The sequence below is a fragment of the Nerophis lumbriciformis genome, linkage group LG03, assembly GCF_033978685.3.
Source record: "Nerophis lumbriciformis linkage group LG03, RoL_Nlum_v2.1, whole genome shotgun sequence".
Taxonomy (NCBI): Eukaryota; Metazoa; Chordata; class Actinopteri; order Syngnathiformes; family Syngnathidae; genus Nerophis; species Nerophis lumbriciformis.
In genome coordinates, this window is record NC_084550.2 from 46,082,501 (window position 1) to 46,100,000 (window position 17,500).

At 38.3% G+C, this 17,500-nt stretch overlaps 2 protein-coding genes across 2 annotated transcripts in view; one reads left to right on the forward strand and one right to left on the reverse strand.

Moving 5' to 3' along the window:
- Positions 1-12,497, forward strand: part of slc2a10 (solute carrier family 2 member 10) — a 55,507-nt gene extending 43,010 nt beyond the window's left edge. The window contains exon 6 of the mRNA XM_061937824.2: positions 11,187-12,497. Within this exon, the coding sequence (XP_061793808.1) occupies positions 11,187-11,247 (61 nt within the window). The 3' untranslated portion in view covers positions 11,248-12,497. The remainder of the gene's footprint in view (positions 1-11,186) is intronic.
- LOC133585516 (casein kinase II subunit alpha) overlaps positions 1-17,500 on the reverse strand; it is a 184,156-nt gene that overhangs the window by 124,607 nt on the left and 42,049 nt on the right. The gene's annotated exons all lie outside the window — the stretch shown is intronic.

Consider the following 17,500-nt stretch of genomic DNA (forward strand, 5'->3'; position numbering starts at 1 on the left):
CACGAGCCCACCCCCCACCCCACCCAAGCCGGCCGCCGCAGGACCACCCAGCACGGGGCCACGGGAACCACCCACCCCACCCGCAGGGACCCGAACGATGGAGATGGAACAACAGCAACCGCCCCGCCGAGCCCCCCCCCCCCCAAGAAAAAAAACAAAAATAAATAAATAAATAAAAATTATAAATAATAAAATATATAATATTAATAAAATATATTAAAAAATAAAAATAAATAAATACAATTTTTTAAAAAAGAATTAAAAGAAGATCACAGACATGCTGACACACAAGGTCACTACCCCAGCAACTGAGAGCGACACATTTTTTAAGCTTCTCAGGTGGAATTCTTTCCCATTCTTGCTTGATGTACAGCTTAAGTTGCCCTTTGTCACCGATTCTGTTCATAACTTTTATGGACAGAATTTCTAGGCGCAGTCAAGGCGTTGAGGGGATCCGGTTTGGGGGCTGCAGGATTAGGTCTCTGCTTTTTGCAGATGATGTGGTCCTGATGGCTTCATCTAGCCAGGATCTTCAGCTCTCACTGGATCGGTTCGCAGCCGAGTGTGAAGCGACTGGGATGAGAATCAGCACCTCCAAGTCCGAGTCCATGGTTCTCGCCCGGAAAAGGGTGGAGTGCCATCTCCGGGTTGGGGAAGAGACCCTGCCCAAGTGGAGGAGTTCAAGTACCTAGGAGTCTTGTTCACGAGTGATGGAAAAGTGGATCGTGAGATCGACAGGCGGATGGATAGGTGCGGTGTCTTCAGTAATGCGGACGCTGTATCGATCCGTTGTGGTGAAGAAGGAGCTGAGCCGGAAGGCAAAGCTCTCAATTTACCGGTCGATCTACGTTCCCATCCTCACCTATGGTCATGAGCTTTGGGTTATGACCGAAAGGACAAGATCACGGGTACAAGCGGCCGAAATGAGTTTCCTCCGCCGGGTGGCGGGGCTCTCCCTTAGAGATAGGGTGAGAAGCTCTGCCATCCGGGGGAAGCTCAAAGTAAAGCCGCTGCTCCTCCACATCGAGAGGAGCCAGATGAGGTGGTCCGGGCATCTGGTCAGGATGTCACCCGAACGCCTCCCTAGGGAGGTGTTTAGGGCACGTCCGACCGGTAGGAGGCCGCGCGGAAGACCCAGGACACGTTGGGAAGACTATGTCTCCCGGCTGGCCTGGGAACGCCTCGGGGTCCCACAGGAAGAGCTGGACGAAGTGGCTGGGGAGAGGGAAGTCTGGGCTTCCCTGCTTAGGCTGCTGCCCCCGCGACCCGACCTAGGATAAGCGGAAGAAGATGGATGGATATATATATATATATATATATATTAGGGCTGTGAATCTTTGGGTGTCCCACGATTCGATTCAATATCGATTCTTGGGGTCACGATTCGATTCAAAATCGATTTTTTTTTTTTTTTTTCAATTCAACAGGATTCTCGATTCAAAAACAATTTTTTTTCCCGATTCAAAACGATTCTCTATTCATTCAATACATAGGATTTCAGCATGATCTACCCCAGTCTGCTGACATGCAAGCAGAGTAGTAGATTTTTGTAAAAAGCGTTTATAATTGCAAAGGACAATGTTTTATCAACTGATTGCAATAATGTAAATTTGTTTTAACTATTAAATTAACCAAAAATATGACTTATTTTATCTTTGTGAAAATATTGGACACAGTGTGTTGTCAAGCTTATAAGATGCGATGCAAGTGTAAGCCACTGTGACACTATTGTTCTTTTTTCTTTTCTTTTTTTTTTATAAATGTCTAATGGTAATGTCAATGAAATGAAACCAAAACATTGAGTGGTTGGTAAATTGGAAATGTATTAATTAACGATAATGAACAAATTTAATAAAAAATGTTTTTTAAATGTTTTATGTTGATTTTATTTATTTTTTTCAATTAACCAATCAGTGTTCATTAATTAACCAACCACTCAATTTTTTGGTTTCATTTTCCAATTATTACTAATTGTCTGTCAGACCCAGAAGAGCTAATTGGTCAACGCCTACAATGATTAATTCTTTATGTTCCTATTCCCACCCATGCCAGCCTAGGAATTACGATGGTACACTTACCAACTTTAGCCTCGGAACACAGGAGGAGCTAACCCCCGAGGTTACCCTTGACTTTTGGACTATAGACTATTTATTATTATTACCCATACTTACCTTTTTAACTATAAGTTAATTAACCCACTACCACTTAGCTTTACTCTGTGTGGAGGAGGTGATACATCCCCACATTGTCCGGCGTACCCACTCCTGCATTCTTTGGCTTGGCAAGCCGGTCGACCTGACTGGGATTGAACCCAGGACCCGTTGATTGGGAGCTAGCTGTTTTACCATTCAGCTATTCTTGGTCTTCTTGAAGCAAGATTTCGGGCCCCAATGACATATTTATTGGAGAAGCTGTCTCAGAAAATTATGATATAAAACAGTAACTCCCCCAACTGGAGCTTTCCTAGTCACTGCTCGACCATGACTTGGATTTTAACCTAGTACCCTTTGATTGGGAGATAGCTGCTATAACCACTCGGCTATCCTTTGTCTACCAATTCACAGTTTCCGTGCCCCAATGACATAACCTGTCCTAGTAAACTAGGATATAAAACAGCAACTCTTCCAGTTGGAGCTTTCCTAGTCACTTCACAATATGATGTGGATTTGAAACCAATCCCCTTTGAGTGAGAGCTAGCTGCCTTAACCACTCAGCCATCATTGGTCTGCTGGAACCAAGATTTCGGGCCCCAATGACATATTTAAATGAGAACCTGTCTCAGTTTACTACAAATGGACGTGTAAAAAAACAGTGACTCTTTCGGCTGGAGCCTTGTAACCTGACCGGGATTCGTACCCAGTACCCCTTGGTTCACAGTTACCAGTGTTAACCACTCAGCAACATATATATACTATACATCCTATATATGTATATATACATATACAAAAATTAACATTTATACCGTATATTAGTGATGGGTCCGGCAACACCGATGCATCGGCGCATGCGTCGAGCTCATAGAGCAAAACCCTGTGTCGGTGCGCGTACCGCTTTTAGAAAGTCACGTGACCGATCATGAGCTGTTTTGGTCACGTGACCGATACCCGAACTGTGTCGCACTGACGCCTCCTCTGTGCCCTGTGAGCGTGTCTTTTCTACAGCCGGAGAAATAATAACTAAGAAGAGAAATCGTCTAAAATACGTCGGAAAAACTTTTATTTATTTTTTTTTTAATAAAAATGTGTAAAAAAATAAAATTAAATTCCCAGTCCACAATCATCCACAACACGTTCTCTTAGATTTCCATGTTATGATACATGTTCACATTATTTATTGACTGTATCTAAAAAAGATAAAAATATTTTTTTATTTAAATGAAGATATGAAATAATCCTAAATGAAATACGATGACTTGGTTTATATTATTGTATATACTAGGGCAGGGGTCACCAACGCGGTGCCCGCGGGCACCAGGTAGCCCGTAAGGACCAGATGAGTTGCCCGCTTGCCTGTTCTAAAAATAGCTCAAATAGCAGCACTTACCAGTGAGCTGCCTCTATTTTTTAAATTGTATTTATTTACTAGCAAGCTGGTCTCGCTTTGCTCGACATTTTTAATTCTAAAAGAGACAAAACTCAAATAGAATTTGAAAATCCAAGAAAATATTTTAAAGACTTGGTCTTCACTTGGAATAAGCGGTAGAAGATGGATGGATGGATGTGTCTTCACTTGTTTAAATAAATTCATTTATTTTTTACTTTGCTTCTTATTACTTTTAGAAATACAGTTTTAGAGAAAAAATACAACCTTAAAAATGATTTTAGGATTTTTAAACAAATACCTTTTTACCTTTTAAATTTCTTCCTCTTCTTTCCTGACAATTTAAATCAATGTTCAAGTAATTTTTTTATTTTTTATTGTAAAGAATAAATATTTTAGCTTCTGTTTTTTCGACGAAGAATATTTGTGAAATATTTCTTCAAACGTACTATGATTAAAATTAAAAAAAAATATTCTGCCAAATCTAGAAAATCTGTAGAATCAAATTTAAATCTTATTTCAAAGTATTTTGAATTTCTTTTGACATTTTTGTTCTGGAAAATCTAGAAGAAATACTGATTTGTCTTTGTTAGAAATATAGCTTGGTCCAATTTGTTATATATTGTAACAAAGTGCAGATTGGATTTTAACCAATTTAAAACATGTCAGCAAAATTCTAAAATGTATCTTAATCAGGAAAAATGACTAATGATGTTCCATAAATTCTTTTTTTAATTTTTTCAAAAAGATTCAAATTAGCTAGTTTTTCTCTTCTTTTTGTCGGTTGAATTTTGAATTTTAAAAAGTCGAAATTGAAGATAAACTATGTTTCAAAATGTTATTTAAATTTTCTTCGTGTTTTCTCCTCTTTTAAACCGTTCAATTAAGTGTTTTTTTCATCATTTATTCTCTACAAAAAACCTTCCGTAAAAGGAAAAAAAATGTACGACGGAATGACAGACAAATACCCATTTTTTGATATATATATATAAATGTATTTATTTAGCTATTCTTGTTTAAATCACACTTACGTGTAACTTACAAATGACAATATATTTATTTATTTAATAGTGTATCAAACTGGTAGCCTTTCGCATTAATCAGTACCCAAGAAGTAGTTTTTGGTTTCAAAAATGTTGGTGACCCCTGTACTAGGGCAAAAAATCAGTCAGTTGAGTCGGTCCATAGGTTGCCTGTAGGGATTTTTAATGTCCAGCAGATGTCAGTATTTAGTGACACAGTATCGACACAGTATCAATACAGTTTTGCAATGTGTCGAAACGCTTCATGACGCCTCATCAACCCATCACTACCGTATATCTATGGGCTGTCAAGTGATTAATTTGTTTTAATCAGATTAATCACAGATTATTTTTTCTAGCATTCTTTTCATTTATTATATATATATATATATATATATATATATATATATATATATGTATATATATATATATATATATTAGGGGTGTGGGAAAAAATTTAATCGAATTCGAATCGCGATTCTGACGTTGTGCGATTCAGAATCGATTCTCATTTTTAAAAAATCGATTTTTTAAAGTTTTTATTTTTATTTTTTATTTTTTAATTAATCAATCCAACAAAACAATACACAGCAATACCATAACAATGCAATCCAATTCCAAAACCAAATCCGACCCAGCAACACTCAGAACTGCAATAAACAGAGCAATTGAGAAGAGACACAAACACGACACAGAACAAACCAAAAGTAGTGAAACAAAAATGAATATTATCAACAACAGTATCAATATTAGTTACAAATTCAACATAGCAGTGATTAAAAATCCCTCATTGACATTATCATTAGACATTTATAAAAATAAAAAAAAAGAACAATAGTGTCACAGTGGCTTACACTTGCATCGCATCTTATAAGCTTGACAACACACTGTGTCCAATATTTTCACAAAGATAAAATAAGTCATATTTTTGTTCATTTAATAGTTAAAACAAATTTACATTATTGCAATCAGTTGATAAAACATTGTCCTTTACAATTATAAAAGCTTTTTACAAAAATCTACTACTCTACTTGCATGTCAGCAGACTGGGGTTGGATCCTGCTGAAATCCTATGTATTGAATGAATAGAGAATCATTTTCAATCGGGGGAAAAAATCGTTTTTGAATCAAGAATCGTGCTGAATTGAAAAAAAAAATCGATTTTGAATCGAATCGTGACCCCAAGAATCGATATTGAATCGAATCGTGGGACACCCAAAGATTCACAGCCCTAATATATATGTATACGTATATATATATATATATATATATATATATATATATACTGTAAATATGAATACGTATGTATATATATATATATATATATACTGTAAATATGAATACGTATGTATATGTATATATATATATATATATATATACAAACCCCGTTTCCATATGAGTTGGGAAATTGTGTTAGATGTAAATATAAACGGAATACTATGATTTGCAAATCCTTTTCAACCCATATTCAATTAAATGCACTACAAAGACAAGATATTTGATGTTCAAACTCATAAACTTTTTTTTTTTTTGCCAATAATAATCAACTTAGTATTTCATGGCTGCAACACGCGACAAAGTAGTGGGGAAAGGGCATGTTCACCATTGTGTTACATCACCTTTTGAAAGTGGAATTCTTTCCCATTCTTGTTTTATGTAGAGCTTGAGTCGTTCAACAGTCCGGGGTCTCCACTGTCGTATTTTACGCTTCATTATATTCATTGTATTTTTCGCCACATTTTCGATGGGAGACAGGTCTGGACTGCAGGCGAGCCAGGAAAGTACCCGCACTCTTTTTTTACGAAGCCACGCTGTTGTAACACGTGTTGAATGTGGCTTGGCATTGTCTTGCTGAAATAATCAGGGGCGTCCATGAAAAAGACAGCGCTTAGATGGCAGCATATGTTGTTCCAAAACCTGTATGTACCTTTCAGCATTAATGGTGCCTTCACAGATGTGTAAGTTACCCATGCCTTGGGCACTAATGCACCCCCATACCATCACAGATGCTGGCTTTTGATCTTTGCGTCGATAACAGTCTGGATGGTTCGCTTCCCCTTTGGTCCGGATGACACGATGTTGAATATTTCCAAAAACTATTTGAAATGTGGACTTGTCTGACCACAGAACACTTTTCCACTTTGCATCATTCCATCTTAGATGATCTCGGGCCCAGAGAAGCCAGCGGCGTTTCTGGATGTTGTTGATAAATGGCTTTCGCTTTGCATAGTAGAGCTTTAACTTGCACTTACAGATGTAGCGACGAACTGTATTTAGTGACAGTGGTTTTCTGAAGTGTTCCTGAGCCCATGTGGTGATATCCTTTAGAGAGTGATGTCGGTTTTTGATACAGTGCCGTCTGAGGGATCGAAGGTCACGGTCATTCAATGTTGGTTTCTGGCCATGTCGCTTACAAGGAGTGATTTCTCCAGATTCTCTGAACCTTTTGATGATATTATGGACCGTAGATGTTGAAATCCCTAAATTTGTTGCAATTGCACTTTGAGAAACGCTGTTCTTAAACTGTTTGACTACTTGCTCACGCAGTTGTGGACAAAGGGGTGTACCTCGCACCATCCTTTCTTGTGAAAGACTGAGCATTTTTTGGGAAGCTGTTTTTATACCCAATTATGGCACCCACCTGTTCCCAATTAGCCTGCACACCTGCGGGATGTTCCAAATAAGTGTTTGATGAGCATTCCTCAACTTTATCAGTATTTATTGCCACCTTTCCCAACTTCTTTGTCACGTGTTGCTGGCATCAAATTCCAAAGTTAATGATTATTTGCAACAACAAAAAAATGTTTATCAGTTTGAACATCAAATATGATGTCTTTGTAGCATATTCAACTGAATATGGGTTGAAAATGATTTGCAAATCATTGTATTCTGTTTATATTTACATCTAACACAATTTCCCAACTCATATGGAAACGGGATTTGTATATATATATATATATATATATATATATATATATATATATATATATATATATAAAGACATGCACCTGGGGATAAGTTGATTGGCAACACTAAATTGGCCCTAGTGTGTGAATGTGAGTGAGAATGTTGTCTATCTATCTGTGTTGGCCCTGCGATGAGGTGGCGACTTGTCCAGGGTGTACCCCGCCTTCCGCCCGATTGTAGCTGAGATAGGCTCCAGCGCCCCCCTAAACCCCAAAGGTAGAAAATGGATGGATGGATATAGATATATATATATATATATATATATATATATATATATATATATATTAGGGCTGTGAATCTTTGGGTGTCCCACGATTTGATTCAATATCGATTCTTGGGGTCACGATTTGATTCAAAATCTTTTTTTTTTTTTTTTCAATTCAACACGATTCTCGATTAAAAAACAAATTTTTCCCGATTCAAAACGATTCTCTATTCATTCAATACATAGGATTTCAGCAGGATCTACCCCAGTCTGCTGACATGCAAGTAGAGTAGTAGATTTCTGTAAAAAGCTTTTATAATTGTAAAGGACAATGTTTTATCAACTGATTGCAATAATGTAAATTTGTTTTGACTATTAAATGAACAAAAAATATGACTTATTTTATCTTTGTGAAAATATTGGACACAGTGTGTTGTCAAGCTTATACGATGTGATGCAAGTGTAAGCCACTGTGACACTATTGTTCTTTTTTTTTATTTTTTTTATAAATGTCTAATGATAATGTCAATGAGAGATTTTTAATCACTGCTATGTTGAATTTGTAACTAATATTGATACTGTTGTTGATAATATTCATTTTTGTTTCACTACTTTTGGTTTGTTCTGTGTCGTGTTTGTGTCTCCTCTCAATTGCTCTGTTTATTGCAGTTCTGAGTGTTGCAGCGTCGGGTTTGGTTTTGGAATTGGATTGCATTGTTATGGTATTGCTGTGTATTGTTTTGTTGGATTGATTAATTTAAAAAAAAAATACAAATACATTTAAAAAAAATCGATTTTTTAAAAATGAGAATAGATTCTGAATCGCACAACGTCAGAATCGCAATTCGAATTCGAATCGATTTTTTTCCTACACCCCTTATATATATATATATATATATATATATAATAAATAAAAAGAATACTATAAAAATAATCGTTGATTAATCACAGATCTATAGTGTAATTAATCTGATTAAAACAAATTAATCACTTGACAGCCCTTAGATATACAGTATAAATGTTAATTTTTGTATATGTATATATACATATACAGGATGTACAGTATATATATGTAGCTGAGTGGTTGACACTGGTAACTGTGAACCAAGTGGTACTGGGTACGAATTCCGGTCAGATTACAAGGCTCTAGCCAAAAGAGTCAGTGTTTTTTTACACGTCCATTTGTAGTTAACTGAGACAGGTTCTCATTTAAATATGTCATTGGGGCACGAAAATCTGTTATTCAGCCAACCAAGGGTAGCTGAGTGGTTAAAGCAGCTAGTTTCCAATCAATATGTAGCTGAGTGGTTAACACTGGTAACTGTGAACCAAGTTGTACTGGGTACAAATTCCGGTCAGATTACAAGGCTCCAGCCAAAAGAGTCAGTGTTTTTTTACACGTCCATTTGTAGTTAACTGAGACAGGTTCTCATTTAAATATGTCATTGGGGCACGGAAATCTGTTATTCAGCCAACCAAGGGTAGCTGAGTGGTTAAAGCAGCTAGCTTCCAATCAAAGAGGACTGGTTTCAAATCCCAGTCATGGCAGAGTGGTGACTGGGTAAACTCCAGCTGGAGGAGTTACTTTTTTGTATCATAGTTTACTGAGACAGTTTTTCAATTAAATATGTCATTGGGGCCCGAAATCTTGAATCCAGCAGAACAATGATAGCTGAGTGGTTAAGGCAGCTAGCTCTCACTCAAAGGGGATTGGTTTCAAATCCACGTCATATCGTGCAGTGACTAGGAAAGCTCCAACTGGGGGAGTTGCTGTTTTATATCATAATTGTCTGAGACAGCTTCTCAAATAAATATGTCATTGGGGCCCGAAATCTTGCTTCAGCTGGGCGCTGCGGTTCAGGAGCAGAAATCACATTGACCAAGTATGATAATTATTTGAATTTCCTATAATTTTGCATATATTCACATTTTTTAATTGTTCAGTGAAATAGACATTTTATTATTCAGGTTGGCAGCTGATTGCACGGCGCCAGTAAAAGGATGACGGCACAGAGAGAGAGGACGGCATTTTTGCTTCATATATATATATATATATATATAAGTTCGGCGTTTAGTTTTTTCATTACTACAAAGAGGACTTAAATAGACATTAAGTATTTTACTAAACCTTCAACCCGACGTCTTTTTCGGAGTTAAAAACGTTTTGTTGCATGCATAAATTTTATTTCATTTTCTCAGCAGTCGTTCATTGATTTCATAAAAACGGCGTGGCGAAGTTAGTAGAGTGGCCGTGCCAGCAATCGGAGTGTTGCTGGTTACTGGGGTTCAATCCCCACCTTCTACCATCCTAGTCACGTCCCTTCTGTCCTTGGGAAAGACACTTCACCCCTTGCTCCTGATGGCTGCTGGTTAGCGCCTTGCATGGCAGCTCCCGCCATCAGTGTGTGAATGGGTGAATGTGGTAATACTGTCAAAGCGCTTTGAGTACCTTGAAGGTAGAAAAGCGCTATACAACTATAACCCATTTATCATTTATTTATTTTATTTATAAATGTAACCCATAATAGATTGTTAATACATAGCACAAAGTAAAAAAAAAAACTTGATATGCAGTGTTATTAGAGACCGCAATGTCCCTTTGGGACAGAGGACCCTATTGTATTTCGTGCGTTTTATTATTATTATTATTCCGCCGCCTCTTTGAGCTGTAATTTGACCCCCTTAACATGCTTCAAAACTCACCATATTTGACACACACATCAGGACTGGCGAAAATTGCCATCTAATAAAAAAAAAAAACCAAACCCCAAAACTCAAAATTGCGCTCTAGCGCCCCCTAGGAAAAAACACAGACAAAACTGCTTGTAACTTCCGTTAAAAATGTCGTAGAGACATGAAACAGACTGACTTAGACCTAGATTTCATACATTAACTTCCTTCAGCAAAAATCAACAGGAAGTTGGCAATTCCCCCTACAAACAAAAGTTTACTAAAAACAGTCACTTTTGCCTCTTTGAGCTGTAATTTGACCCCCTTAACATGCTTCAAAACTCACCAAACTGGACATACACATCAGGACTGGCAGAAATTGCGATCTAATAAAAAAACCCAACCCCAAAACTCAAAACTGCGCTCTAGCGCCCCCTAGGAAGAAAACACAGACACAACTGCTCCTAGGAAAAAAACTCAAACAAAACTGCCTGGAACTTCCAGTAGCAATGTCGTAGAGACATGAAACAAAAACCTCTATGTAGGTCTCACTTACACCTACATTTCATACATTGACATCCTTCAGCAAAAATCAACAGGAAGTTGGCAATTCCCCCTTCAAAACAAACGTTTAGTAAAAACAGTCTCCTTTTTTTAAACATTATCTCCTCTGAGCGCGTTTGTCGTGTTGGCTTCAAACTAGCACAGGAGAGAGATTGAACCCTTCTGATTAAAATTTTATGAAAGAGTTGTAATTACTGCTCCGGTTTTGATTTTACAAGCCTTCAAAGAACCGCTGTGCTGATGCTGCTGGGCTGCTACCGTCTCAAGATGGCCGCTTAAAAGCAGGAAGCACCAGCGTGACCACACAATGCAGAGAAGGTAGGGTAAAGATATGTTGACTGGGTGAAAGAAGGAGGTACCAGTTTGACTCCAGGATACAGAGAAGGTAGGTAATGTGCAGGTAAAGATATGTTGACTGGGTGATGGCAGGAAGCACCAGTGTGACCCGAGGATGCAGAGCAAGTAGGTAATGTGCGGGTGAAGATATGTTGAATGGGTAAAGGCAGGAAGCACCAGCGTGACCCCACTATGCAGAGAAGGTAGGTAATGTGCAGGTGAAAAAATACACAATATTTTTTGTCTTCAAGAAACGCATTCAACACATTTAGTTGAAGAAAAATGGAGAAAAGAATGGGATGGTCCAATTTTCTTGGTCACAGATAATCAAACGGTGTTATGATTTTGATAAAATAACCTTTTAATTTTCTATTTAACTCTATGGAAAATGACTCACAAGGACGCTGGTTAATATTAAATATGATTATTCAGGGTCAAAAGATGTGTGTTTTGAATCTGTATGGGCCAAATGTTGATGCAATTCCCTATAATGACAATGTGAAATGGAATTAATTCATTTTTGTCCTCACAATTCTACACACAATACCTTGTTGAACAGGTAAAGGCAGGAAACACCAACAAAAGTCGGTCCCGTCCATCGCTGCTTGCAGCTTTAATTTCATTTTAAATTTCAAAAGAGTTTTGTGGCTCCCATTGTTTTCTTTAATTTGTGAAACGGGTCAAAATGGCTCTTTGAGTGGTAAAGGTTGCCGACCCCGTCCCAGTCTATGAGACAATTCAAATCTAGGCTAAAAACATATTTTTACTCCCTGGCGTTCAAATCCAGTTAGGGAGGATATCTTGGTTGTTTTTATTTCTTCTTTTGTACATTTTTGATTTATTTATTACATTTTAGTATTTTAGGTGATATATTCTGCACTTCTTTTAAGGTATGTTTTACTAATGTGTTTTATTCGTCCTTCCGTGTTACCATGTAAATGTGACCCCTTTTCTAATGTCTGTACAGCACTTTGGCCAACTGGGCTTGTCTTTAAACGTGCTATGTAAATAAAAAAAAAGTGAACTGAACTGAAATATGCCATGAAAAAGCAGGAAACGAGGAGGCGTTACGACAACTAGTCAACTTACACTGTCAAATATTGCACCTTGTTTTGTTTTTTTATCTTCTACTTGTTGAAATGTATATCATGCCTATTTAATAAATGTGTGCAGATTGTGCACTCTGATGCACATTTGTGGTACTAAATCTGTCTGATATGACTTCATTGGATATGAAATCAGAATAAAAATGGTCATTATAAAACTAAAACGCTTAACTTTCTTCACACTCATGCACATATTTTAGTAAAAGACACTAATCTAACTTCACAAATAAATATATTTTAAGTATTTAAAGTTTAAAGGCCTACTGAAATGCGATTTTCTTATTTAAACGGGGATAGCAGGTCCATTCTATGTGTCATACTTGATAATTTCGCGATATTGCCATATTTTTGCTGAAAGGATTTAGTAGAGAACATTGACGATAAAGTTCGCAACTTTTGGTCGCTGATAAAAAAGCCTTGCCTGTACCGGAAGTAGCAGACGATATGCGCGTGACGTCACAGGTTGTGGAGCTCCTCACATCTGCACATTGTTTACAATCATGGCCACCAGTAGCGAGAGCGATTCAGACCGAGAAAGCGACGATTTCCCCATTAATTTGAGCAAGGATGAAAGATTTGTGGATGAGGAAAGTGAGAGTGAAGGACTAGAGGGCAGTGGGAGCGATTCAGATAGGGAAGATGCTGTGAGAGGCGGGTGGGACCTGATATTCAGTTGGGAATGACTAAAACAGTAAATAAATATATATATATATACATATATATACTCTATTAGCCACAACAAAACCAGGCTTATATTTAATATGCCACAAATTAATCCCGCATAACAAACACCTCCCCCCTCCCATCCATATAACCCGCCAATACAACTCAAACACCTGCACAACACACTCAATCCCACAGCCCAAAGTACCTTTCACCTCCCCAAAGTTCATACAGCACATATATTTCCCCAAAGTCCCCCAAGTTACGTACGTGACATGCACATAGCGGCACGCACGTACGGGCAAGCGATCAAATGTTTGGAAGCCGCAGCTGCATGCGTACTCACGGTACCGCGCCTGCGCATCCAACTCAAAGTCCTCCTGGTAAGAGCCTCTGTTGTCCCAGTTCTCCACAGGCCAATGGTGAAGCTTGACTGTCATCTTCCGGGAATGTAAACAATGAAAGACCGGCTGTGTTACCCGACAAAACAGTCAGGGGGTGCATTCCACGGCGGGGGTGCGTTATCCGGCACAACACCTGCCGCAATACACCGCTTCCCACCTACAGCTTTCTTCTTTGCTGTCTCCATTGTTCATTGAACAAATTGCAAAAGATTCACCAACACAGATGTCCAGAATACTGTGGAATTTTGCGATGAAAACAGAAGACTTAATAGCTGGCCACCATGCTGTCTCAAAATGTCCTCTACAATCCGTGACGTCACGTGCCGGCGTCATCATACCGAGACGTTTTCAGCAGGATATTTCGCGCGAAATTTAAAATTGCACTTTAGTAAGCTAACCCGTATTGGCATGTGTTGCAATGTTAAGATTTCATCATTGATATATAAACTATCAGACTGTGTGGTTGGTAGTAGTGGGTTTCAGTAGGCCTTTAAGAATGTGCTTTTCTGACCTCAGTACTTGCCAACAAGTGTTTTTGAATTACGATCAATTACCTCAATCTAATACTAAACCATTTATAACCTTTATTTTCTCTGAATGTTTTGTTTACGTTCTGTAATTATTTGCGCCCTGAGATGGGTAGGTCGTGAGTTCAAACCCCGGCCGAGTCATACCAAAGACTATAAAAATGGGACCCGTTACCTCCCTGCTTGGCACTCAGCATCAAGGGTTGGAATTGGGGGTTAAATCACCAAAAATGATTCCCGAGCGTGGCCACCGCTGCTGCTCACTGCTCCCTTCACCTCCCAGGGGGCGGAACAAGGGGTTGGGTCAAATGCAGAGGGTAACCTCACCACACCTAGTGTGTGTGTGTGACTATCAGTGGTACTTTAACTTTAACTTTAATTTTCTTCCGACACTGTGTAACAATCATTGCGCCATCACCACATTGCGATATCGTCTGCAATGTATCGCGATCATTTGGTTAGCCTGCAATAATAATACCTTTGACTTGCTAATTACTGAACTCGTAGAAAGTACCAAACCAAATGTTCTTTTTCCCAACAGGCAGGGGATGTTGAGCATGCCGTGAGAACTGTACAAAATACAAAATATATTATTAGAATACAAACCCCGTTTCCATATGAGTTGGGAAATTGTGTTAGATGTAAATATAAACGGAATACAATGATTTGCAAATCATTTTCAACCCATATTCAATTGAATATGCTACACAGACAACATATTTGATGTTCAAACTGATAAACTTTTTTTTTTTTGCAAATAATCATTAACTTTAGAATTTGATGCCAGCAACACGTGACAAAGAAGTTGGGAAAGGTGGCAATAAATACTGATAAAGTTGAGGAATGCTCATCAAACACTTATTTGGAACATCCGACAGGTGAACAGGCAAATTGGGAACAGGTGGGTGCCATGATTGGGTATAAAAGTAGATTCCATGAAATGCTCAGTCATTCACAAACAAGGATGGGGCGAGGGTCACCACTTTGTCAACAAATGCGTGAGCAAATTGTTGAACAGTTTAAGAAAAACCTTTTCCAACCAGCTATTGCAAGGAATTTAGGGATTTCACCATCTACGGTCCGTAATATCATCAAAGGGTTCAGAGAATCTAGAGAAATCACTGCACGTGACCTTCGATCCCTCAGGCTGTACTGCATCAACAAGCGACATCGGTGTGTAAAGGATATCACCACATGGGCTCAGGAACACTTCAAAACCCACTGTTAGTAACTACAGTTGGTCGCTACATCTGTAAGTTCAAGTTAAGACTCTACTATGCAAAGCAAAAACCGTTTATCAGCTACACCCAGAAACGCCGTCGGCTTCGCTGGGCCTGAGCTCATCTAAGATGGACTGATACAAAGTGGAAAAGTGTTCTGTGGTCTGACGAGTCCACATTTCAAATTGTTTCTGGAAATTGTGGACGTCGTGTCCTCCGTACCAAAGAGGAAAAGAACCATCCGGATTGTTATAGGCGCAAAGTTGAAAAGCCAGCATCTGTGATGGTATAGGGGTGTATTAGTGCCCAAGACATGGGTAACTTACACATCTGTGAAGGCACCATTAATGCTGAAAGGTACATACAGGTTTTGGAGCAACATATGTTGCCATCCAAGCAACGTTACCGTGGACGCCCTTGCTTATTTCAGCAAGACAATGCCAAGCCACGTGTTACATCAACGTGGCTTCATAGTAAAAGAGTGCGGGTACTAGACTGGCCTGCCTGTAGCCCAGACCTGTCTCCCATTGAAAATGTGTGGCGCATTATGAAGCCTAAAATACCACAACGGAGACCCCCGGACTGTTGAACAACTTAAGCTGTACATCAAGCAAGAATGGGAAAGAATTCCACCTGAGAAACTTAAAAAATGTGTCTCCTCAGTTCCCAAACGTTTACTGAGTGATGTTAAAAGGAAAGGCCATGTAACACAGTGGTGAACATGCCCTTTCCCAACTACTTTGGCACGTGTTGCAGCCATGAAATTCTAAGTTAATTATTATTTGCAAAAAAAAAATAAAGTTTATGAGTTTGAACATCAAATATCTTGTCTTTGTAGTGCATTCAACTGAATATGGGTTGAAAAGGATTTGCAAATCATTGCACTCCGTTTATATTTACATCTAACACAATTTCCCAACTCATGTGGAAACGGGGTTTATACAATACAACACAACGTGATTCTCATAGAGAACATAAAACATGTATTTACTACTCAAATAACTTTCGACTTCACCAAATAATATCGTACGGCACACATGTATCCGCCATATGATCAGATTGGCTGAGAAACAAGGGTGTGGAGATGTCCCCATTCCCTATACAAGAGATCAAATTTGGTATTTTTATAAACGACTGTAACACAGAAATGTTTGTCAACATTATTACGCTCCGGGCAAAAAAAAATTCTATATAAATGTAGATTTCTACAAGAAAGGCCTACTTTTTTTAATTGGCTTAATGGTTTACAATTATCAATCAAATCTTGGAGAATGATTAAGCGTACAAAAGCCCTGAAAATTATCTATTTGTTAAAAAACATTTAAAGTGATTTAGTTAGCCATCTTTGTCTTTTTTTTTCATATTTGTATTTATAATAATAATAATAATAATAGATATTATTTGTAAAAAGCACTTTATATTGAGTAAACAATCTCAAAGTGCCACAGTGTATAAAAAAATAAATAAAAAGATAATAAAGAAATAAATAAAAATAAAAACTAGAACAGCCAAATAGCTACAGCTAGTATGCACATCTAAAAAAAGGCTCTTTTTTTTAAAAGAAGGGCTTTTAAGCCTTTTTTAAAAGCATCCACAGTCTGTGGTGCCCTCAGGTGGTCAGGGAGAGCGTTCCACAGACTGGGAGCGGCGGAGCAGAAAGCCCGGTCTCCCATTGTTCGTAGCTTTGTCCTCGGAGGTTGGAGGAAGTTAGCCTGTCCGGAGCGGAGGTGTCATGTGGAGGATTTTGGGGTGAGTAGTTCTTTGAGGTAGAGGGGGGCATTTCCATGGAGGCACTTCTTTGTTTTCTACCTGTCAATTGGCAGTTTAGGCTGCTCGCCGGCTCCTCATCACCACTTCAAGATGGCGGACCAATTTCTCGCGTCACAGCAGCCAATGCTGCCTCTACTTATAAGATGTCTATGGGGCTAACTATTAGCATGCTAACGTTTAGCATACGAACTTCGAAAAGCGTCAAATTAAAATCACAGTCAGGGTACAAAAAAATGATTTCTTTCAGGTTACCTCATTGGCGGCATTGACGAGTAGGGGTAAATAAACCCTTTTGGGTGGTTACGTTGGCAACTTGAAAGGGACTTTGGTTACCTGTGACACAGTGAGGAAGTGTGCATCAATCATTAACGTCCCACGAGCATTGGTTCCGCCATCGAAAAAAAAAACACATACCGTAGATTTACAAAGTTATACAAAAACAATATATTGTGAATATAATTATTTTTCCACTTCACAAAATGTGTATGTAAACACAACACTTTAGA